The 26638-nt window shown below is 38.7% G+C and overlaps 1 protein-coding gene across 1 annotated transcript; it reads left to right on the top strand.

Moving 5' to 3' along the window:
• Positions 1–13972: 13972 nt before the first annotated feature.
• On the top strand, positions 13973–14479 carry LOC114175282. Its single transcript, XM_028060062.1, has one exon. It carries the CDS (start codon positions 13973–13975, stop codon positions 14477–14479), a length of 507 nt encoding a protein of 168 aa, XP_027915863.1.
• Positions 14480–26638: the final 12159 nt, after the last annotated feature.

Genomic DNA, 26638 nt, shown 5'->3' with positions numbered 1-26638 from the left:
TTATTGGCTTCTTGCTTTCATCTTCCCCTCCACCTCCCCCTTTTATAACCCCTACCTCCAACCATCTCCACTCTCTTTTCTCCGAACTTCTCTCTCAACCATCCCTTCATTTCCGTTTTTCTTTCCATATATATCTTTGCCATTTTGGTTTCCCATTCCCCCTTCTCTCGGAAATTCTATCTATAAAAAACTTTCATTTCTAATACCAAAATGTAATTTAATTAACTCTTCAAATATGGAATTTTTTTTAATTCAACTAAACCTCTTTTAATTAAAGAATAATAGTTATACATGGATTACCAATCAATTTACCTGGTAATTCTTTCGAATACATTGTACCATAACTTCACAAAATATTATTTATTTATTTATAATTGTTTTTTATAATATGAACCCATAATTATTTGTATTTAAAGTATTAATTTAATATCTATTATAAATAAAAGAACGAAGTGGAGGAGGTCGAAATGGAGATAAAAGACAATAAACAAAGTCTATTCGTTGAATGTGTAAATAATATAAAAAGTAATTTGTAAATAGAATTATATTACCCAAACATGAAAACAAAAATTGAGTACTTTTACCAAGATAAACATTGTCCGACATATATGAAATTCAATCAAGGTAAAATAAGGTGAATAGAAGTTTTTTTACAAAGTCTATTTTCATTGAATTTGTAAATAATATAAAAGGTCATTCATAAATAGAATTATATTACCAAAACATGAAAAAATCAGTATCTTTACATAAGATAAACATTGTCCAACTTATATATGAACATCAGTCAAGGTATACAAGGAATATTTTCACATCTCATTGGAATATGTCTAATATGTAAATTTAAATTGAATGTGAATAAAAATTAGAAGTTTTTTCTTTAAATTATTAGTTTGTTTTGACTTAAATACAACATTTGTAATAAAAAAACAAAATAGTTTCTATCGGTGTAGATGTACATTATAAAATAAGACAATATTACCTATAATTTCAATGAAATTATCTAATTTAACTTGAATGACCTAAACAATAGAATATTATACCTTGTTAGCGTTGGAGAAAATAGGTTGTCCATTATCTTTTGTTATAATGCGGTTGATCTTGAAACACTTGAAACATTACTCATGTTATTATACAATACTCACGATAACATACTAGACTTAACCAAATGTTGAAATGGATTACCTACATAATGTTCATGAATAAGTAATACTTAAAAAACTTTAACTTACATCCAATATATCATCCAATATAACCTTTAACTTTAACTTGAACTCATATATTGTTTCTGTATTTTGGAAGAGGTGGTCTCATGCTTCTACGACTTTAATGTCTTATGAAGATGTATGAGTCTTGCATGACTTTGATTAAATGTAATTAATTAAAATTGAAGTCGCTCTTAACCCTCACAAATTTAACATTAACAAATGTCGTGTAATGAGTACACAACTTCATTTCCACTAGTGAAAAGTCGTCTGGTGTGGTAATGACTTCTTTATAACGAAGTTGTGCCCACTTGACATGACTTGTTCCTGAACATAATTTTTTTAAAAGGTAACTCATATTTGTAATTTTGAAACCAAATTGACTCATACCGATAACACTACAAAAAAAATTGCAATTATCGACGAAATTTTACTGACGGATATATTTTTGTCGGTATATTTGAATTACCGTTAGATTTTACAGACATATTCTCAAATTTTAATTACCGACAAAAAAATATATCGGTAACACAAATTTTATTTATCAACAGAAAAATTCGTCGGTAATTCAATTTTTTTTTACCGACAAATTTACCGACGAAAAAATCTGTGGGTCAAAGGAGCGAGAATTTTCTCGCCCAAACCTCACCTTATAAGAAAACGAGAAGAAGAAGAAGAAAAGAAGAAAAAGAAGGAGAAGAAGAAGAAAAGAAGGAGAAGAAGAAGAAAAAGAAGGAGAAAGAGAAGAAGAAGAAAAAGAAGAAGGAGAAGGAGAAGAAGAAAAAGAAGAAGAAGAAGGAGAAGAAGAAGGAGAAGGAGAAGGAGAAGGAGAAGAAGAAAAAGAAGAAGAAGAATGAGAAGAAGAAGGTGGAAGAGAAGAAGAAGAAGAGGAAGAAGGAGAAGAAGAAGATAAAGAAAGAGAAGATGAAGGAGAAGAAGGAGAAGAAGAAGAAGAAGAAAGAGGAAGAAGAAGACGACGGCAGCGGCAGCAGTGGCAGTGACGACAACGGTGGTAGCGACGACGACGGCGACCACGAAGTAAAAAACGAAAAAAAAAATTGAAAGAGGGAGGAAGAAGAAGATGAACAGTGCAACAAATTTACCGACAGATTTTTTGGTAATTACCGACGGATTTTTTGGTTGATAATTACCGAGAGATTTTACCGACGAATTTTTTCATCAGTAATTACCGATAGATTTATCGATGGATTTTTTCGTCAATAATTATCAACGAAACATGATTTCCGTTAGTAAAATTTTACCAACAAGCATTTTATTGACAGATTTTTGACCGTCGATAATCCGTCGGTAATGTTGATTTAGCGACGAATTTTGACCATTACCAATGGATTTTACTATCGATAATATCGGTTTCTCTTGTAGTGTAAAAAGAAACGCAATGTGAAAGGGTTCTATAATTTATAATTGAAAGTGGAGACTTGTGAAAATTGATGTTGACATGTCAAACTTGGTGTTCGAAACTAGCCATGTTGCGTCACTCATATAAATCCTGCCAACACCTATGTAAGACTTGTGAAAATTAATTAATTAATTAATAAATGTGGGTAGAAAGACCTTTATGGCATTAATTATTGTTTGATGTGACATGGAAAAGTACTAGTTCAAGTGGTTGAGAGTACTTGGTTTGTGTGAGAGGACTTGGGTTTGACTCCTATTTATGCCAATTATGTGTTGTTGTTTATTATTGATTTTAATGATATGTATGAGTATGGAATTAGTATTGTAAACTTACATTGATTGGAGTGTATCACAAAAATGTGAATTGGCATAGTGGTTGTGCTTTGGCCCTATGAGTGGAGGGTCACGGGTTCAAACCTTGTTGGGCATAAAGTAAGCTTTATTTTTGCTAATTCTAGCTTGGAGTGGAGTTGAAAGGGCAAAGGTAAAAATCAGAGGAAGGAGCAGCCAAAGGGCTGAAAAACCATGGTTAACAATGAATAGGAATTTAAAAACATAATTAAGCCCATTTTTCGTTTCAGTTTTTAAACTCATTATTAAGGCACCTATAAAAGCCAAATTTTAGGAGAGAAGGATGGTTTCTCGAGTTGTTGATTTGGCTTTTAGAGAGGAGCATGAATTGAGAGAGGGAGAGGAGATTTTGGGTGTGCAAAGGGCTGAAGAAAAGTATTGGAATAAGGAATCATCTTCTTCCCAATTTCACTCCAAAATCACAAGTTAGGGGAGTTGTCCTGTGTATGTGTAAAATTCCACGATTTATGTATGATTATGTGGCATGGTATAATCGATTGAATTATGTGTTGTATGAATTTTGGTAAAATGTGCAATGTGTGGAAGGATTGGTTGGTTTGATAGTGTGCATACAGTTTTATTTTAGTGTCTTGTATAAGTGTGAGGGTTTTGGTACTTGTACCGTCTTGGTCGTCCAAGGCCCGACCCGATTCACGAAAGTCTATGAGCCTAGGAATTTGGGCCTAATTGATATTTTGTTAAGATATTTTTTATATATGAGATATTTTGGGTCAGTCGGTTATGATATTTGTAACTGTTTTTCCTATAAATAAGAGATTAATCCTCAAGGTCAGGGGAACAATTTTCTGACTTCAGTGTGCTCTTTACTGTACGTTAAGTCAGGAAGGTTCACAAAATATTGCTCTTGCTAAACACCTAATCGGTTCAAAATCGGACGGATGTCGGCAAGAACATTTGGCGCCCACCGTGGGGCCCGGTAAAACAGATCCCGGCCCCTGTCACAAAACCTAAACGTAAACCTGAGACACGTCCTACCGAAACATTTCCCCGAAAACTGTTCGACCATGTTCGTCTCGTCACCCCATCTTCAATTTGTCAATTTGTTTTCCTCACCTCCATCGAGAGTCATGCTCGCGTCGTGGCCACCTTCCGCTTCACCCGTCATTTTGCGAGGCATGGAACAAATCGGACCAGCCCAACATGCGTGGGTCTTCTTCATCTTCTTCTACACAAACACAAATTCCCAAGTCTCCATCAAAATACGCGCGGTTCCCTTGGCTGGCTCATCTCCGCACACCGACACTAAGGCTAGTTACGATACGTCCTCATCGGCGTAAGTTATCGTCGTCGACGCCGTTCACCACCGGTGGCTTTGCCAGCGTCAACGTCTCGTCCTTCATCTCCATCGTACGACCACCTCTTCGTACCACCAAAACCATACTCTCACGTCCCGCGGTCGTTTCCTTCTGCCATTATTTCCTCATTTTACTCCACCGCTTGCTACTCACCTCTGCGGGAGATCTCTCAGAGGAACCTCACTGCCATAATCGGTTCGCCTCCAATCCTCCTGCCGACAAAGACCTCGAGATTGAATGATTAAAAGGAAACGGGAACATGCAACAAAGCAAATTAAAGGTATGAAAAGGAGGCTGGGAACGGAGAAAGAAAAAGCGGATTCACATTTTTCCACTTCTCACACCTATAGAAAGTTTAACAAGGCACACCATCAGGGCTCACGGTCACACCTCACTGTATATTGCGTAGCCTCCAACGGTGTCCCCAAAACACCCTAACACCTGGACGGAGTTACCATCAATTATCACTACAACTTTGACGGTTGAGTTTTCTTTTCTCGCGATAGCCAAAACCGTCCAAAACCGCCATTTCTCCGTTGAAAGATCGTGGTGGATAACATGGAACCAAGGAGAAGGGAACGTGATGGATAATGCGAAAAGGGAGGTTATTTTCTTTCTTTTTCATATCTTAAAAGATTTATATATAAAGGGTAATATTTTAAATTTATAATTAAATCATTAATTAATTTCATACGAGAAGATTATGTTCTAAGTAAAATAATATTTGGAAAAAAACATAAAACTTAATGTTATTTATGTGAAACACTATTTAAAAAGAAATCATAAAATAACCCGAAGTAAATTGTTATTAATTGAAATGCGATTTAAAAAAAAATTACATAAAAAAAAATCATTTATAAAACTTTTTTATGCATAACAATTATTTATCTTAATTTATAAATTTATTTCAATAAATATTATCATTGATATATATAATTTGAGTTATATTATATGAATGACTAACCTTGATTTGATAGTTATGTTCAAAATTCATTCATGATATCAATTTGACAAAACCCAAGCACGGCTTGGGGGCGGTGAAGAGCCGTCTAAAGAGACGACCCAAGCACGGCTTGGGGGCGGTGAAGAGCCGTCTAAAGCGACGACCCAAGCACGGCTTGGGGGCGGTGAAGAGCCGTCTAAAGCGACGACCCAAGCACGGCTTGGGGCGGTGAAGAGCCGTCTAAAGCGACGACCCAAGCACGGCTTGGGGGCGGTGAAGAGCCGTCTAAAGCGACAATCCAAGCACAGCTTGGGGGCGGTGAAGAGCCGTCTAAAGCGACAATCCAAGCACGGCTTGAGGGCAGTGAAGAGCTGTCTAAAGCGACAACCCAAGCACGGCTTGAGGGCGGTGAAAAGTCGTTTAAACAACAAACTTCGAGCTTGGCTCAGGAGCGGTGAAAAGCCGTTTAAAATTACGACCCAAACTCGTCTTGGAGAAGATGAAGAGGCGTTAATGACCCCCGCAAGACCATGACTTCTTTTCTCAGCCTTTACACCTCAAATACTGATGCTCAAGGCTAGGGAGCTGTGTACCGTCCTGGTCGTCCAAGGCCCGACCTGATTCACGAAAGTCTATGAGCCTAGGAATTTGGGCCTAATTGATATTTTGTTAAGATATTTTTTATATATGAGATATTTTGGGTCAGTCGGTTATGATATTTGTAACTGTTTTTCCTATAAATAAGAGATTAATCCTCAGGGTCAGGGGAACAATTTTTTGACTTCAGTGTGCTCTTTACTGTACGTTAAGTCAGGAAGGTTCACAAAATATTGCTCTTGCTAAACACCTAATCGGTTCAAAATCGGACGAATGTCGGCAAGAACAGTACTGTATTGTTTATTTAGGGTCAAACCTTTGGTTTTGGTGAATCAAAAGGGAATTATACATTGTTCATATGAGGTGCTTGTGAATATAACTTGTTTGGTATTGTTGGTATTGTGAGTGGGCATTATTTTGGCTGTTTTCGCGTGTGATCAGAGGAGAACCTCTGCAATTTTTTCCCAAGCGAGTCCATCTCGCCTAAGGGAGAGTTGTAGGGTTTCGTGTCTGTGTGTTGGTTCGCGTTTCTCGCCTAGGCGACCCGGGGTTAGAGTTGAGCGACTTGCCTCTCGCTCAGGCGAGAGACACTTGCCTAAGCGAGATCGAGACGTGACCTGTGTATTCTGAGCGCGAAACCTCGTCCAGGCGAGGAGTTGTGTGTGTTTGAGTGAACTAGAGTCTCGCTCAGGCGAGAAGGTCTCGCCTAAGCGAGATATCATGACCAATTTTGATGTGTTATTTGCATTGTAACTTAGGCGAGATTGAATGAGGTGTTTGGGCGAGAGATGGTCTCGCCTAGGCGAACAGATGTCGCCTAAGCGAGATAGCGTGATGCGGCCACTATTTTAAGCTCGCTTAGGCGAGGTGAACTAGCCTAAGCGAGGCTGAGGACTTAGCTTGGGCGAGAGTCCCTGGCTTAAGCGATACGAATTTCTAGGTTTGTGTGTGCTTGTGTGTATGATTTGGCTACTTTTTCCTAAGTATAGGAAGTATATGCATGTGTTGTGGTATTTGGGCTTCAAGGACTAAGTCCAATAGGGGTCTGGGATGTGCTTGATGGTTAGACACATGATAGGCATGGAACTTGTTGAGTTCCCGTCGGCTGCTAACGGGCGAGGAGTCCTTGGTATGGTGATTACATATGTCGGGCGCACGATGGGCAAGGAAGTGTTATGTTCCCGTTGGCTACTATTGGGCAAGGAGTCCATAGTATGGTGATTGCGTGCGTGCCAGGGTCCAAGTTGAGAAGGCTTGGATGTTTTACTACAGACGAGGAGTCTATAGGGCTAGACTATGAGCAGGATAGGCTCATAGGGTTGGACCATAAATGGATTAGTTTCATGGAAGTATAGTGAAGTCCCAAGACCTAGTTCATGTATATGACTCATGAAGAACTATAAGATCATGGATGGGTAATTTGAAAACAATGAGATATTTAAATATGCTATTTTGGGATGGGTTACATATTGATTTCATGTATCTGTTTATCTAGTATGCATAGCTCACCCTTCTTGTGTGTGTATGGCGATGATCGGATAACTCGTTATCTGGGAGCAGATGATGTGATAGGTGGGTCAGGAGATGCATAGACTCGAAGCGAGGGATAGCATGGGATTTTGTATATATATTTGTTATTTTGGTTTTGAGATAACTTTGTAACCCTTTTGGGAGCCATTTGAATATTACTTCAGTTTTATAATTATGGACTTCTATTTTTATTACATTGTATTAAAGTTTTAAATTTTTCTGTGTTTTTGGGAAATGGTATTATATTAAATGAGGCATTTATTTTTATTTATTTTTCATATATTAAACATTAGTAATATTCCTTAGGGATCTTACAATTGGTATCAGAGCAAATGTTTTGAAAATATTTTTAAACATTTTGGGGCTAGTGGGGAGTGAGCTTATCGATGTGGTTGTTTAATGTGTGTTTGTGTTGAATATTGAAAAGGTATGAGTGGTTTTGTTTGACTAAGTGACTGATTTATAACAGTTGTAATGTGGCGTATCCAAGTTATGGCTGCTAACAGGAGGAGGAGGAGTAATGGTGCTAATGACATCGCTGAGGCTATTCACCGAATGGTGGATGCGATGCAAACACCGGTAGCGGCACAGCCGAGGACGGCGATCACACCTGATGAAGGATTATCTTGTTCCTTTTTAAGATTATTGAATATGGTGTGAGTTGATTAAGAAAACCAAGGAAATCCCCACTGGACATTAAGATAGCAAGCTATCTAGATGTGAAGGTTCCTTTCCAAGGTTCTAGAGAGGAGGAGAATGGATTGATGGGGAGTAAGAAATCAAAAGGAAAAACATATAATAGAAACAATATAAACCAAGAAGAGTAAAGAAACATAAAATGAAAAGCAAGGGAAATGGGAGGAATGAAGGATTCACGCCACTACAAGGCTAGGCTAGAAGAAGCCATGGCAACCTTGAAGATGAGTGGTGCATGCCGCCACTTGCCAAGGCAAGATAAGGCTTGAAAGAACTCCACTCCCTAAGGAGGAATGCTCTCACAAAAGGTTGAAACACAAAGTGTATAATTTCTCCAAAATGTTCAACCCTTGTACAAGTGTTAGAGGTCCCCTTAAATAGACAAGTCTAGGGGCCCCTTAGCAAAACAATTAAGTTAAAGGATTACAAAAGAAACCTAGCATGTTCTAGAAAGTAGGTCATCCTAGGGTGCACATGGGTGAATTTTCGTCCAAGCCATCTAGGTGGCAAGTCTTCATGGCCAAGGCTCCCAAAGGAAGGTTCTAGAACATTCTAGAAGACTTGGTGTCCAAGGCATGTGGGCCTCCCCTTTCTAGATGCTTCTAGAAAGTCTTATTCCTTCTCTCTCTTCCTTAGGACGCAAAGTGTCTCCTATGTGGTCCTCCTCCTTTCTTATTCCTACAAAAGCAAATTAAGGAATTTATTAGCATGTTAGTTTAAGGTTAAGTTAATCTTTTGAGTCAACAAGTCAACCCAAAGTCAAGGTCAACAAGTCAACTAAAAAAATAGTCAACCAAGCCAACTTAAAGGAATTTTAAAGTAAAGAAAATAAAAGCAAAGGAAGGGATCAAGGAACTCCCTTTCTTCTAAGCATGTGCCATGGGTCATCATCCTTGGTAGGGATCAATCCTTTATCATTCTCCCCTTGTTGGAGAGAATTTGACCTCAAATTCTTGAAGTCTTTGTTGATGGAGTTTGACTTGAGTTGATGAGAACTTTCTTCATCTTTAATGATTTGATCCCTAGTCTTGGAGGTGCCCTCTTTCTTTTTAGTGCCACTCTCCTTTTCTTGCTTGTGTTTTTGTTCATCTCTCTTTGTTTGGGAAGAGAATGAAGAGTGGTGTTGCACCTCTTGCTTTGAAAAACTCTTTTTGTAGGCAAGTAACTCCTTGGTGAAAGCTTGCCCCTTTTCTTTTTCTTTTTCATATTTTATTTTATTTTTGTCCTCATTTTCTTGTGGAGGTGGGAGAGGTAGGATTGTGAACTTCTTTCCTAGGGAGGAAAAAACATAAGTGTTTGCATGGCCATCATAAACAACTTTTCTATCAAATTGCCATGGCCTACCTAGCAAAATATGGTTGGCTTCCATAGGCACAATGTCACATAATACCTCATCCTTAAAGTTGCCAATTGAAAAGTTAATGAGGACTTGTTTAGTTACTTTTATTTCTTCTTCCTTAAGCCATGATAGGTTGTAGGGTTTGACATGAGGAATGGTTTTCAAGCCAAACTTGTCCACCACCCTTGGGCTAGCCATATTTACACAACTTCCACTATCTATGATGAAGTGACATATCTTGTCATTGATAAGGCACCCTCCATGAAAAAGGTTTTGTCTTTGAGAAGGATCAAGTTCTTTGGGAACTTGCCCTAGTTGGCGCCTTACCATTAACAATCCACTTTCAAAGGGTTTAGTCCTTTCAATTGAAGAAGAAGTATGGGAAGAAGTATTTTGGGGGGAAGGGGAAGAAAAATGTTCACTCTCATCATCACTCTTCTTTAAGATCATTGTCCTCTTCATTGGGCAATTCAAAGCAATGTGTTTATACCCCAAACATTTAAAACATTTAATGGAACTTGATCTTTGAGAAGTGGAATGGTGAGTGTGACCACTTGGTAACTTATTTTTACTTGATGGTACTTGGTGAGACTTAGAAGGAAATTTATCATGTTTCTCTTTAGCTTTTCCCTTCCATGAGTGACTATAGTAGTGGTTGGGTGAGTAACTCTTCCTTGCCCTATTCTTTCTTTTCAAATAAGTTTCAATCCTAAGAGCAAGTGTGAAAACATTTTGAAGAGTGGAGTACTCATACAACTCTACTTGGTCTTGTATGTCTCTCCTAAGACCATTCACAAACCTTTTCATTTTTTCTTTGTTAGTTTCTCTTATTCCAACCCTAAACATTTGAGACTCTAATTCTTTAAAGTACTCACTCACACACATAGGACCTTGGTGAAGCCTTTGGAGCTTCAAAAGAAGTTCCTTCCTATAGGAGGGAGGAACAAATCTAGCGCGCATAAGAGTTTTAATGTCCATCCAAGAAGCCGCGGGTGGCCCTTGGTCATAATTTTTACAAACTTTATGCCACCAAGTTTTGGCATACTCAAAAAATCCTAACACTACTAGATCAACTTGTGTTTGATCCTTTACATGATTTTCATTGAAAATTTGATCAACTTTAGCTTCCCAATCAAGGAAGATTTTGGGATCACTTCCTCCATAGAACTTAGGAATCTTTGGAGTTTGCTTCTCTTGTGATGGGTTGCGCCTAGAATGTCCTCTTTTCCTAGGATCTCTTTCTTTCTCCCTAGCTTCAAGCCTTTGAATGTGCTCTTGGATTCTTAGGTCACTTTGCTCCTTGTCCTTTCTCAATTGTTCAAAGGCCTCCTTCCTAGACAACTCCAAATCCCGAAGCAATCTCATCAATGTATTATTTTTGTTTGGTGTAGGTGCATTTGATGAACTTGCCATGATTCCTACAACAAAAACACTCAAATCCGAGACAAAATAAATGGATTAGGGGTTAGACAACATGAAAACCGAGACCAAATCCAACCCAAAATGTAACCCAAGTGTTTAGATCACTCTCCCAAAGTAACAAGGCAAGGCTAGCACTCAAAATCCACCAAAGGAGTGAAGCAAACACTTTTCAAAACTTGTTCAAAACCTTTCAAATGCAATACAAGTGATTCGGCCACAACATCCCAAGAGTTTCAAGAAAAGAAAACTACTAAGACACAACAAAGAACACCTAGTGACAAGCAAGAAAAGCACAAAAACAAGAAAGTTTAACTTCTAAGGAAATTTTGTTTTAAAGACAAAACTTGAACAAGACTAAAGCAATGAAAAACACTTTTAAAGACTCTATGGAAAGCATTTGAACAAGCCAAGATTATACCTCAAATTATGCATACACCAAGAAAGATCATAACCAAGTTAAAACATGGAACTAATTTGCCAATATCACCCAAAATCCAAGTATAAAATTTGGTAGCATAACACCTAGTAAAAATGGCCAAATGGATTTACCAAGCAACACATTAGCTCTCGGCCAAACTGTTTTTGGTATTGAAAATACTTTTTCTTTTCAAAACTAGGTACTTAAAATGATTAGAAGGATGTTTTAGGGTGTCTTGAACACTTAGTTCCTTAAAATTAGGTCAAAATCAATTTCAAGGAGCATGCTACAACAAAAGGCATAGATCTCATGCAATAGCTCAAATACTTAGAAATAAGAATAAGAAAACTCAAAGAAGCATATGACATATGACTCAAGCAAAAGTTAGACACATTTAAAGACTCAACATGACATACACAAAGACACAAACATGTAGCTATCATGCATTTAAACTCATGGATTTAAGGCTCAAAGAGTAAGTATCAAAAGACATGTTATCCAACCACATTTAGGAGCAAAAGAGTCACAAAACCGAAGCCAAAATTGCCACAACATAACCTGAAAACGTTGTTTTTCGTATTCTCGGCAGCTCTGACCTTTGCTCACTCATTTGATCATAACTCTCTCCACGGAACTCCAAATGCGTTAATTCTTTTTTTGTTGGAAACTAGACTCACAGAGCTTTCTTTTGATATAAACAACGTTACTTTTGGACCACTGAGCTAGCTGCAGTATTTTTTTCAAAAACGCACACGTTGCTGCCAGCACTGTTTTTTATGTGGACCACTCAAGATAGCTACACAAGACAAGGTTAGAACATGAAAACACCATATTCAAGGACAACCAAAGCTCTAGATACCAAATGATGAAGGATTATCTTGTTCCTTTTTAAGATTATTGAATATGGTGTGAGTTGATTAAGAAAACCAAGGAAATCCCCACTGGACATTAAGATAGCAAGCTATCTAGATGTGAAGGTTCCTTTCCAAGGTTCTAGAGAGGAGGAGAATGGATTGATGGGGAGTAAGAAATCAAAAGGAAAAACATATAATAGAAACAATATAAACCAAGAAGAGTAAAGAAACATAAAATGAAAAGCAAGGGAAATGGGAGGAATGGAGGATTCACGCCACTACAAGGCTAGGCTAGAAGAAGCCATGGCAACCTTGAAGATGAGTGGTGCATGCCGCCACTTGCCAAGGCAAGATAAGGCTTGAAAGAACTCCACTCCCTAAGGAGGAATGCTCTCACAAAAGGTTGAAACACAAAGTGTATAATTTCTTCAAAATGTTCAACCCTTGTACAAGTGTTAGAGGTCCCCTTAAATAGACAAGTCTAGGGGCCCCTTAGCAAAACAACTAAGTTAAAGGATTACAAAAGAAACCTAGCATGTTCTAGAAAGTAGGTCATCCTAGGGTGCACATGGGTGAATTTTCGTCCAAGCCATCTAGGTGGCAAGTCTTCATGGCCAAGGCTCCCAAAGGAAGGTTCTAGAACATTCTAGAAGACTTGGTGTCCAAGGCATGTGGGCCTCCCCTTTCTAGATGCTTCTAGAAAGTCTTATTCCTTCTCTCTCTTCCTTAGGACGCCAAGTGTCTCCTATGTGGTCCTCCTCCTTTCTTATTCCTACAAAAGCAAATTAAGGAATTTATTAGCATGTTGGTTTAAGGTTAAGTTAATCTTTTGAGTCAACAAGTCAACCCAAAGTCAAGGTCAACAAGTCAACTCAAAAATAGTCAACCAAGCCAACTTAAAGGAATTTTAAAGTAAAGAAAATAAAAGCAAAGGAAGGGATCAAGGAACTCCCTTTCTTCTAAGCATTTGCCATGGGCCATCATCCTTGGTAGGGATCAATCCTTTATCAACACCAGTTAGGGTGCCAACTGTGGAGGACTTTTTGCGCCACATGCCAGCTGAGTTCACTGGCAAAGCCTCTCCTGATGAAGCGGAAGCATGGCTCCGCAAGTGTGAAAAGATATTCACTGTAATGAGTTGCGCGGATGAGCAGAAACTACTTTTTGCCACCTACCTTCTGAATGATCATGCGGAGTACTGGTGGGCGGGGATGCAACAACAGATGCAGACCCGAGAGGAATAGATAGATTGGGCCAACTTCAGGACGCGTTTCCTAGAGAAATACTTTCCAGACATGGCTAAACAAGACAGGGAGGCTGAGTTCCTTGCACTGTAATAGGGAGATATGACGGTGCAGGAATATGTGAACAGGTTTGAGCACCTGGCGAGGTACTACTCGCAAGCTATTTCTGAAGAATAGAGATGTTTAAAGTTTGAGCGAGGACTCAGACGTAAGTTAAAGAGGGTGGTAACACCATTGCGAGAGAAGATTTCCAGTCTTTGTGGAACAGGCCAAGAGTGCTGAGCACCTGGAGAAGGGCCTTGGCCTAGTTGTGAGTAGACATCAGAGGAATGTCGCAGAGGCGAGGCATATGAAGAAGTCGTACAGCCGACCACAGACGTCCCAGGGTCCCACTTGCTATCAGTGTGGTGGACCCCATTTAAAGAGAAATTGTCCATAACTGGCAGGTGGTGTAGTGGGATCCTGTGACCTTCGCAAGTGCTTCATATGCGACAAACAATTGCCCTAAGAAGAAGAGTCCTGGTGCGAAGAAACCAGTAGCCTCGCCAGTAGAACGAGCTAGGGCGAGTGGGAGGGTTTTTGCTATGACATCTACTGAGGCTACCTAGTCAGGTAACCTGATATTACAACCTTGTTTACTTATGGGGCATGATGTATTAGTTTTATTTGATTCTGGCGCAACCCATTCTTTTATCTCTAATGCTTGTGTGGGCAGATTGAGTCTGGAGACACATGACTTGGGGTGTGAGTTGCTTGTTTCAACTCCTTCCTCAGGTCAGGTAGCTACTAGTTCAGTCTGTGTTGGGTGTTCAATGGTGGTGGTAGGTCATAGATACAAGGTGAACTTGGTGTGCTTGCCCTTGGAGGGACTGGATGTGATATTGGGCATGGACTGGTTGTCTAACAATCACATCATAATTGATTGTGGATGGCGCAGTTTGGTATTCCCAGAACATGAAGGGTTGGAATTAATATCAACTCGGGAAGCTGTGAAAGCACTACAAGATGGGGCCATGTGCTTTATGGTGGTGGCCAAGCCAAAGGAGAAAAGTGTTGCGGAGGTGATCCAATCTATACCGGTGGCTAGCGAGTATGCAGATGTCTTTCCAGATGAATTGCCAAGATTGCCGCCTAGTAGAGACATCTAGTTCACCATTGATTTAATTCCTGGTGCGGGTCCAGTGTCTATGGCTCCATACAGAATGGCACCGGTTGAGCTTGCAGAACTCAAGAAGCAAATTGAGGAACTGTTGGAGAAGCAATTTATTCGACCGAGCGCGTCTCCTTGGGGAGCTCTAGTTTTGTTAGTGAAGAAGAAGGACGGGAGTTCGCGACTATGTGTGGATTATAGACAGTTGAATAAGCTGACTATTAAAAACAAATATCTGCTGCCAAGGATTGACGACTTACTAGACCAGTTGAAGGGCGCATGGGTGTTCTCTAAAATCAACTTGAGGTCGGGATACCACCAGATTTTAGTGTGGCCGGAGGACGTGCAAAAGACAACATTCAGGTCACGATAAAACCACTATGAATATGTGGTTATGCCATTTGGAGTGATGAATGCATCGGCGATTCTCATGGATTACATGAATAGGATTTTTCGACATTGGTTGGATAAGTTTGTTGTCGTCTTCATTGATAACATTCTTATCTACTCGAGGACACGGAAGGAACATGCTGATCATTTGAGGGTGAGGTTGGATGTACTCAGGGAACACCAACTGTACAACAAGTTGTCCAAGTGCAAGTTTTGGCTTGAGGAAGTGCAATTCCTTGGGCATGTAATTTCCGCTGAAGGTATCGGAGTGGATCCAGCTAAAATAGAAACTGTGTTGAAGTGGGAAAGGCCTAAGATAGTGACAGAGGTGCGAAGTTTCTTGGGCTTAGCTGGTTATTACAGGAGATTCGTGGAGGGGTTCTCAAAGAAAGTAAACCCTTTGACACATCTTACTAGAAAAGATTAGCCGTTCTCTTGGACTGAACAATGTGAGGAGTGTTTTGAGGAGATGAAAAAGTGTTTGACTACCGCTTCAGTACTAGTAATTCCTGATACAGAGAAGATGTTCGAAGTGTACTGTTATGCATCATATCAAGGTCTGGGTGTGTATTGATGCAAGAAAGGAGGGCAGTGGCATATGTTTCTCATCAACTGAAGGTGCATGAGAAGAATTACCCGACTCATGACTTGGAGCTAGCCGCCATTGTGTTTGCTCTTAAGTCTTGGAGGCATTATCTATACGGCTCTCAATTCCAAGTATTCAACAATCACAAAAGTTTGAAATACGTGTTTGACCAGAAGGAGCTTAATATGAGGCAGCGTAGGTGGATGGAGTATTTGAAGGACTATGACTTTGAATTGTTCTATCATCCGGACAAGGCAAATGTTGTAGCCGATGCTTTGAGTCGGAAGAAGATACATGTGTCTTGCATGATGATAAAGGAGTTAGAGTTGATTGAGAAACTCTGAGATATGAATCTGGGGATGCAGTTTGGGCAAAACTCGATACAGTGCAGCTTGCTAAAAGTCACTAATGAATTTTTGAATGAAATTCGTGTGGCTCAGGGACACGATCTGGAATTGCAACAGTTTGTGGGGTGGTTAGGCACAAAGAAAGGGAAGGATTATCAAATGGGAGAGGATGGCTGATATCGCTGTCGTTAGGCGATCAAATTACCACTACTTTAGCAACTTCAGTATTGCCAGTTTGTAGTGAAGAAAATAGTTAGGGTTAAGATAACCCTGAGTCGTCTCACAACGAATACGGAATTGATCTCAAATATTTGATTCTCAAAAATGCAATTAAAACTAGCAACTATAACAATAGGGGGGTTTTGATATGCAAAGATAATGACACGGAAGATTGTAAACACAATAATAGTAAATAGGTCAATTCCACTGCTTTTTCTAAATAAGATTCTTCATTGGTTATCTAGAGATTATTGTTAAATTAATTATTGTTGTTGATTTACAAATCAATCAATGTAAAGACTCAATTCATTTGTTGGCATCCTCACTTTTAATCAAAGTACAGTCTTAATTAAAAGTGAGAATTGTTAGATTGTCCATAGTAAATTCAATCAAAGTACAGTCTCAATTAATTTTACTATGCCTAATCATGTCTATTCCTTTGTTTCTTTACCAAATAGAAAACTTAATTAATCAAAGTAAAGTCTTGACTAATTTTAGTTAAAGTAATTACCTCTAATCAAATTAAAGTCTCAATTATTGGCAAAAACTTATTTAATCAAATGAAAGTTTCTAAACAAAATCAAAGTAAAGTCTCAATTTAATTTAAAAACCTTTTAACTCATATGATTAGCATGCATGTAGATTCAAAATCATTATTTTCTATTCAATTAAGAAGCAAAGGACATAGATAAACAAAAACCACAAAAACAAAATGTGGTCATTTTTTGCCTATGAACCAGAAGTGGTCTATGGACAAGTTAGCAGAGTTGTACGTGCGAGAAGTGGTGAGATTGCATGGAGTACCCGAAAGCATAGTGTTAGATCGGGATCCTAGATTCACATGATGGTTTTGGCAATCATTACAGGCGGCCTTAGGTACACAGTTGAGGATGAGTTCAGCGTATCATCCTTAGACAGATGGATAGTCTGAGCGGACCATCCAATCTCTAGAGGACTTATTGAGGTCTTGTGTGCTGGATCACATGGTAAACTGGAATGATGTGCTACCTTTGGTGGAGTTCACCTACAATAATAGTTACCACTCCAGTATTGGTATGGCACCCTATGAAGCATTATATGAAAGAAGGTGTAGAACTCAATTGTGTTGGTATCAGGATGGTGAAACCTTTATGCTTGGTCCTAAATTTTTGCAACAGACGACTAGTATGGTCAAGTTAATCCAAGATCGGATGCAAGCAACTTAGAGTAGGCAAAAGTCATATGCGAATAAGAGGAGACGACCACTTGAGTTTGATGAAGGAGACCATGTATTCGTCCGGGTTATGCCAACCACAGGTATCAGACGGGTTCTTAAATCAAGGAAGTTGACTCTAAGATTTATAGGACCTTATCAGATTACACGGAGAATAGGAGTAACGGCGTACGAAATCACTCTACCACCTTGATGAGTCATTATTTTCTTTCATTCCACTACCCTTTGTGTACCCATTAGACAGTTGATTAGTGCTTAATTGTTCATCATTAGAGTGTTTTTCATCTGTTGGGCTTTATTGGGCCACTATTCCGAATTTGGACTAATTTCACATTATTTGGCCTAATTTTTGTTTTTAATTATTTTTAGGTATTTGGGTGAAGCAATTTTGGAGCTTGGACATTAATATTTAGTTGAAGAGACTTTCCACATCATTGCCACGTCATTTCCATGTCAATTCCACGTCAGCAAAGTCAATGGGTCAACATTTGAGGCCAGAGTGGCATTTTTGTAAATCTGAGTGGCAGTTTTGTAAATATGAGTGGCAGTTTTGTAAATATGAGTGGCAAGGGTGATATGACCACGCAATTTAGGTCTGCATGGGAGGAGGCCGCCACTTCATCTTCTCCATTCTCTCCAACTCCATTTTTTTCGTGCTCCAAGCTTCCATGGATGCCTCCCCTTGCGGTTTTTCACATTTTTGGGTTATTTTTACCGTTTTTATGCACATTTAACAGCACCCATTGAGGGTTTTGCGTTTTGATTTCGTTTTCTACATTGGGCAGCTCGTTTTGTGATTTCATTGAGTTGAAACAATACCCATTCACGGGGTTTTCGCATTTATATATGATAACACCGTTTGGCATTCCATTTAAGCTTTGAAATCTCTATTTTTGCTCTTAAATTGCGTTTTCAGATTTGATAAGTTAGGGATCTTGGTTCTGTTTTGTGATTGCAGTTTTGAAATGTTTAATTGTTCATTCTCTATGTCTAGCTAAGTTTTTCGTATTGGTTCCTTGAAGAAACTGATTTGAAACCATGAGGTTGATGATATGCAGTGCACTCCAATTCCTATTTTCTCTTCATCGTATTCAATTTCGTAGCTTTGAATGAAATGGAATTTGTGATGCTTAATCGTGGTTCATGTTTTGAACAATTTTAGAATCCTTGTCATGCTTAGTGAGTTCGGGTTTTGGCCACAGTTGCTTAATCTCTGTGTGTGTGTGAAATTGAAAGAAGGATGTGTGTTATGCTTAATGGCATAATGAAGCTGTGTTAATTTTCGCATAGTTGATTAATTCAGATTTCATGAGAGTAAATTGGATAAGAGAATTGATTTAGTAACCTGTGATTGGTGGATTTTCAGTGGAATCAAGGGACCAGTACGTTTTGAATTTTGTGTTTAATTCAGTTTTGGTGTTTTGATTAGAATTTAGCAAAGTTGTGTGAATCTGCCAACCCCCCCCCTCTGTGTTATTGTTGTGTTCATCTGGAAATTTTGCTTTGAATGAAAATATTGGTCGTTGGGAGACGACTTGGTTCACTTTCATATACTATATTTAATATGTTTTAATTTGGTGGGGTACGACCTCTATCACACCTCACCTATCCAACTTGCATAATGTGTTCCACGTCTCACAGTTAAGGAAATACATTACAAGTCCAGATCATGTTTTGGAGTCAGATGAGGTGCAAGTACGCGAGGATTTGACTATGCGAGTTGGACCAGTTCGCATATTGGATACCCAGGTCAAGCAACTGAGAGGCAAGGAGTTGAAGACGGTAAAGGTTCTCTGGGATGAGGCAACCCAAGAGATGACTTGGGAGATGAAGGATCTCATGATGAAGTCTTATGCTCACCTCTTTGCTGGTAAGTCCTATTTTTGAGGACGCAAACTTTTAAAGGTGGAGGAATTGTAAGACCCATGAAAATTAATTAATTAAAAAATTAATTAATTAATAAATGCGGGTAGAAAACGCCTTTATGGCATTAATTATTGTTTGATATGAAGTGGAAAAGTACTAGCTCAAGTGGTTGAGAGTACTTGGTTTGTGTGAGAGGACTTGGGTTCGAGTCTTATGTATGCCAATTATGTGTTATTGTTTATTACTGATTTTAAAGATATGTATGAGTATGGAATTGGTATTGTAAACTTACATTGATTGGAGTGTATCACAAAAATGTGAATCGGCATAGTGGTTGTGCTTTGGCCCTATGAGTAGAGGGTCATGGGTTCAAACCTTGTTAGGCATAAAGTAGGCTTTATTTTTGCTAATTCTAGCTTGGAGTGGAGTTGAAAGGGCAAAGCTAAAAATCAGAGGGAGGAGCAGCCAAAGGGCTGAAAAACCATAGTTAACAATGAATAGGAATTTAAAAACATAATTAAGCACATTTTTCGTTTCAGTTTTTAAACCCATTATTAAGGCACCTATACAAGCCAAATTTTAGGAGAGAAGGAAGGTTTCTGGAGTTGTTGATTTGGCTTTTGGAGAGAAGCAGGAATTGAGAGAGGGAGAGGAGAGTTTGGGTGTGCAAAGGGCTGAAGCAAAGTATTGGAATAAGGAATCATCTTCTTCTCAATTTCACTCCAAAATCACAGGTTAAGGGTGTGTAAAATTCCACGATTTATGTATGATTCTATGGCATGGTATAATCGATTGAATTCTGTGTTGTATGAATTTTGGTAAAATGTGCAATGTGTGGAAGGATTGGTTGGTTTGATAGTGTGCATACAGTTTTATTTTAGAGTCTTGTATAAGTATGAGGGTTTTGGTACTGTATTGGTTATTTAGAATCAAACCTTTGGTTTTGGTGAATCAAAAGGGTATTATACATTTTTCATATGAGGTGCTTGTGAATATAACTTGTTTGGTACTTTTGGTATTGTGAGTGGGCATTGTTTTGGCTGTTTTTGCATGTGATCAGAGGAGAACCTCTGCAATTTTCGCCTAAGCGAGTCCATTTTTCCTAAGCGAGAGTTGCAGGGTTTCGTGTCTGTGTGTTGGTTCGCATTTCTCGCCTAGGCGACCCGGGGTTAGAGTTGAGCGACTTGCCTCTCGCTTAAGCGAGAGGCTCAAGTGAGAGACACTCGCCTAAGCGAGGTCGAGACGTGACCTTTGTATTCTGAGCGTGAAACCTCGTCCAGGCAAGGAGTTGTGTGTGTTTGAGCGAATTAGAGTCTCGCTCAGGCGAGAAGGTCTCGCCTAAGCGAGATATCGTGACCAATTTTGATGTGTTGTTTGCATTGTAGCTTAGGCAAGATTGAATGGGGTATTTGGGCGAGAGATGATCTCGCCTAGGCGAACAGATCTCGCCTAAGCGAGATAACGTGATGTGGCCACTGTTTTAAGCTCGCTCAGGCGAGGTGAACTAGCCTAAGTGAGGCTGAGGACTTAGCTTGGGCGAGAGTCCCTGGCTTAAGCGAGTTTATGCGAATTTCCAGGTTTGTGTGTGCTTGTGTGTATGATTTGGCTACTTTTTCCTCAGTATAGGAAGTATATGCATGTGGTGTGGTGTTTGGGCTCGAAGGACTAAGTCCAATAGGTGTATGGGATGTGCTTGATGGTTGGACACATGATGGGCATGGAGCTTGTTATGTTCCCGTCGGCTACTATTGGGCGAGGAGTCCATAGTATGGTGATTGCGTGCGTGCCAGGGTCCAAGTTGAGAATGCTTGGATGTTTTACTACAGACGAGGAGTCTGTAGTGCAGGACTATCAGCAGGATAGGCTCATAGGGTTGGACCACGAATGGGTTAGTTTTGTGGAAGCACAGTGACGTCCCAAGACCTAGTTCATGTATATGACTCATGAAGGACTATGAGATCATGAATGGGTAATTTGAAAACAATGAGATATTTAATTATACTATTTTGGGATGGGTGACATATTTATTTCATGTATCTGTTTATCCAGTGTGCATAGCTCACCCTTCCTGTGTGTGTATGGTGATGATCGGATAACTCGTTATCTGGGAGCAGATGATGTGACAGGTGGGTCAGGATATGCATAGACTCAGAGCGAGGGATAACATGGGATTTTATATATATATATATATATATATATATATATATATATATATATATATATATATATTTGTTATTTTGGTTTTGAGATAACTTTGTAATCCTTTTTGGAGCCATTTGAATATTACTTCGGTTTTATAATTATGGACTCCTGTTTTTATTACATTGTATTAAAGTTTTAAATTTTCTGTTTTTTTGGGAAATGATATTATATTAAATGAGGCATTTAATTTTATTTCTTTTTCATATATTAAACATTAGTAATATTCCTCAAGGATGTTACAACCTACATGGTAATACTTAATATTCTGCATATGAAAAGTCGTCCAGTGTGGTTCAATGAGTACACGACTTCTCTTTCACAGGTGAAAAGTCGCCCCGTGTGATTCAACTAATTGAATACATTCATGCCAGAACTATATGCAACAACCTTTTAACCTGTTAAAACCCTTTTTAAAATGATTTAAAAGACAAATAAAAGACAAAGGTCATCTTCACTATGTCATAAAGTTTACGAATTGAGTCCAATTTTCAAGCTTTGTGATCTTCACATCAATACACTACAAGAAAAGCTAATATTACCGACGGTCAAAATCCGTCGCTAAATGAACATTACTGACGGATTATCGACGATCAAAAATCTGTGAGTAAACTGCTTGTCGGTAAAATTTTATCAATGAAAATCATGTTTCGTCGGTAATTATCGATGAATAATCCGTCAGTAATTACCGAGGGAAAAACCTATCGGTAATTACTGACGAAAAAATCGTTGGTAATTATCGACTGAGAAATCAGTTGGTAATTACATACCGAAAAATCGATCGGTAAATACCAAAATATTCGTCGGTAAATTTGTTGCATTGTTCATCTTCTTCTTCCTCCCTCTTTCAATTTTTTTTCGTTTTCTTCTTCGTGGTCGTTGTTGCCATCGCCGGCGACGCCGTCATCTTCTTTTTCCTCTTTCTTCTACCTCTTCTCCTTCTCCTCCTTCATCTTCTCTTTTTTCCTCTTCTTCTTCTTCTTCTTCTTCTTCTTATTCTTCTTCTTCTTTTTCTTCTTCTTCTTCTTCTTCTTCTTCTCTTTCTCCTTCTTCTTTTTCTTCTTATTCTTCTTCTCCTCCTTGTCTCCTTCTCCTTCTTCTTCTTGTTCTTCTTCTTCTTCTCCTCCTCCTTTTCTCCTTCTTTTTCTTCTTTTCTTCTTCTTCTCGTCTTCTTAGAAGGTGAGCTTTGGGCGGGAAAATTTCCACTCCTTTTATCGACGGATTTTACCGACAAATGGATTTACCGACAAAAAAATCCATCAGTAATTCAAATTTGGGTCGGAAATTTCCGCTTCTTTTACTGACGGAAAAATCCGTCGATAAATTTGTCGGTAAAAAAAAATTGAATTACTGACGAATTTTTCTATCAATAAATGAAATTTGTGTTATTGACGGATTGTTCAGTCAGTAATTAAAATTTTAAAACCTATCGATAAAATCTGTCGGTAATTCAAATTTACCGACAAAAATATATCTGTCGGTAAAATTCTGTCGGTAATTTCAATTTTTTTTGTAGTGATATCAAATTCAATACACCCCAATCTTGATCAACAACGAATCACTTCAATTCTTCATTAAGTCTTCATTAATCTCATATGCATTAGCTTCATCAAATCCATTCACTAAGGTCACTTATGCTAACAATCTCCCCTTGATTTAATGAAGCCAACATCCATTCACACAATATTCTTCGAATTGAATTGATGAAGCAAGATCCATTTTGAAAATATGAAATAAATTTTGCACACACAAAATACACACACAACCACGAGCATATCAACAATCCACATATACATCTGCTCCCCATATCACTATTGTGGTTTAATTTTAGATCCAATTTTAATTTTGATTCCTTTATCTCTCAGTTTTAAAATTGATTCAGTTAATTATGTATCTCACGTTTTAATTCTCACTTTTTCACTTCAATTCTCACATTCTTCTCCCCATTTGGATTCATCAAATAGAGTTAAGCAATTGGGTATTGTAAAATATTAAACTTTTCATTCATTAAACTATAAAAAGCAAACTATCAGGGACAATTGATAGTGGATACACTCAACAGAAGCAAAGAAAAGAAAAAAAATAGAAACTAAAGCTTACAATGGCTGATGTAATCAGCCGATTAAACCGAACTAATTGTAGATTCAGAAAATGACAGCAAACACACAAAATGAGAATGCAACATAGTAGATTCAATGCATGACCTAATAGCCACGCCACTCAATCATTCCTTAGATTATCTCTATCGTAGATAGTGAAGAGGAAGTCAGTGACATTGTGAATCTAGTCATCAAGGTCTTGAAACCTAGCATTGTAGAATTTGTGATGCTCATTTTGGGACACATTGAACTCGTTGAGCTAGTGGAAAACCATTCTTTCAAAGTGAGAGTTGGTAGGGCTCTAGAGCATTGTAAAGTTCAATGGCCATAGGTTCATGTTCAAAATCTTCTTCGTTAGCTTGATTCACTCCATTTAGTCCAACCTCATTATCATGTGCACCAACACCAGTATTTGCAACAACATCATCTTTCGTGACCCATGTGTTGCCAACCTTTGTGAACCCTATCTTGTGCATATTGAGAGCAGACACACCATTTAACAAGTGAGTATACTCTTCAAGCTCTCCTTTTTCATCCACTCCAAAGTGCTAAATGAACTTGGAGATGAGAACAAAATATGGCAGCTTCAAATAAGTGAGCCTTTTCGCTTTCATCATGTGGTCTCAAATGGTGTAGGTCCAATCAACAAGTATACCATTTTGGATAAAATACATCAACAAAAGGTCTGCCTCATTTAAGGTTGAGTGGTTGCTTTCCTTAGGCACAATGGTCTTGTAACTATCATGGCCAACAACCTTTCATCAACACGAAGCCTTCTAACATGGAAATTGTGAATTTCAGCACCTGGATTCCTCACACATAGGCCAAAGTATTGGGCTTTGTTGAATTCTTCAACAACAACAATGATGTGACCCCAACAAGCCCAAATGCACCTTCAAGCGCCATTTCAAGTGTAAGCCCACTTAAAGGCCCAATTACAAGATCAATGATGAAGAAGATTGATGTGATCCCAACAAGGCTTATAGCTTGGGTCAACGCCTAGGCCCAAATCATGCTCAAGGCCCAATACATGACCCACATGCACCTTCAAGCCCAAGCCCATCAAGAGGCCCAATAACAAGGAGCATGCTAAAAAAGATCCAATTGGGCTTCATTCAAGATGGCCCAAACCCACATGGGCTTCTCATACTCTTCACATGGGCCAAAGAAGATGTGAAGATTTGAAGAGGTTTCTCAAAGAGCAATAGAATAGCAATAATATTGGCCCATTATTTAGGCTTTGCTTTCTAGAATAATAAGTCAAACAATGAGTAGTTCAATTGATAAAATTGGGCTTGACTAAGCCCAATAGGAGATTTGGCCATGAGCTATCAAAAAAGCCAAGGTGGACTAAGTGGAAGTCAACACTTCTTCCTACACCTCATGGATCCAAAGCATCCAAGGATTAGGAATGCTTCCTCCTTTTCCAAGGCATCATCCAATGACCAAGATCAAGCCTCCTTCTCCAAGCTTGATCTAAGGGCCAAGATCAAGGCCCACTCCATCCAAAGGCTCTCCTTTCTCATGTGTAAATGGCTTCATATAAAAGCCAAAATTTCACTCATTTGTAGACACTCTTGAAATTTTAAGCAATAGATGCAACTTGAGTTGAGAGCACTCCTCCCTCTATTGCCTTTGAGAGTCACCACTTTCTAGAGATTTCCTCTCTCTACCTCTAGCCACCTTCCCTAGGCTAGCATAGATTAGGAAATCCTATCACCTCTTTCACCTTCCATTGCTTGCAAGTGCCTTCCAACTTGCCTCCATTCCTTCATCCATTTCCGCTGCCCATGGAGCTCTTCATGCACCTTTGGAGCTCCACCATAATGGTATCATCCCATTAGATGATCACAAATTCAATAGGCTTCTCACATTATTTACATGGGCCAAAGAGATCACAAAGACTTGAAGAAGTGCATGTAAATCTAGTAGTGTAGATTTAAATTAGGTCATTGTTTGGGCTTTGCTTTCAATAATGCATAAAACATAAAAACATATTGATTGTGAGATACACATTGGGCTCGACCCAATTTTTGCTATGCTTGGCCGAGAGCATCACATGGTGTAAGGGAGGAGAGCTCATGGATTCATCACACATTCATCCAAGGGCTAGGAGACTTGGCTTTCTTTTCAAGCTAGGATCTCACGACCAAGATCAAGCCTTCTTCTCCAAGCTAGCATCAAATACCAAAATGCTTTCTCCTTCTCATCCAAGGGTCGAGATTCCTCATGTGTAATGGCTTGAGTATAAAAGCCATAATTTTTCAACATTGTATTCACTCTTGAATTTTATGCAATAGATACTAATTGAGTTGAGATCACTCCTCCTTCTATTGCCTTGAGAGTCACTCTTTCTAGAGATTTCCTCTCTCTACCTCTAGTCACCTTCCTTAGGCTCACATTGGTTAGGAAATCCTATCACCTCCTTCACCTACCATAGCTTGCAAGTGCCTTCAAAACTTGCCTCCACTCACTCATCCAATTTCCATTGCCCATGGAGTTCTACATGTACCTTTGGAGCTCCACTAAACAGTTCCCCGTTCCTAACTTGTGCACCACTTTGTCTCAAGCCAGCAACATCCATCCATGCTTGCTTGGTGATCTCCATCTGGAACCCTTCGACACTTGACTTCAGCAAACCACCATTGAATTTGATATTTCCATAGAAAAAATTCACCAAATCTAAATAAATCTTACTCGAAAGCTCAAGGAAAGTCTTAAGCTTTTGTGTCTTCAATTGTTGTTGCAAGGTCTAAAAATTTCTAGCTCTCAACCATGAAAAACGTAGCACCTTGGGTATGGTGATTTGCTTGCAGGTGATCTCTATGAGGAACAGTTAAATTCTATCCTTATGGCCTTTGAACCAAGCCTCAAGTCTCCCATGAGTATCAACAATAGGAGAGGATGGTATGGATAGAGTGGAGATTTCCTCATTTGATTGCACATTCCTCTAATGACAAGGCACTCTATAGTGTGGTTTGGCTTTTACTAGAATGTATGAATGCAAATGCATGATGCTAAGATTAATATTTATAGAACCAGTGCACTTAATTTTAGATCAATCGTTTAATTTGCACAATATTTTCATATTTACTACAATATAAGCAATTAGAGCCAATTAAATGCACTATAGTTTATGTGTGATCATAAAGCATGATGTTTCCCAAGAGTTTTATGTGTTATCTACTCATTTCAGATAACAAGTAATGCCTGCACATTGGGAATCATGTGATAAAAA

This window comes from Vigna unguiculata, chromosome 3 (assembly GCF_004118075.2).
Source record: "Vigna unguiculata cultivar IT97K-499-35 chromosome 3, ASM411807v1, whole genome shotgun sequence".
Lineage (NCBI taxonomy): Eukaryota > Viridiplantae > Streptophyta > Magnoliopsida > Fabales > Fabaceae > Vigna > Vigna unguiculata.
This window is presented reverse-complemented; position numbering and strand designations above follow the sequence as displayed.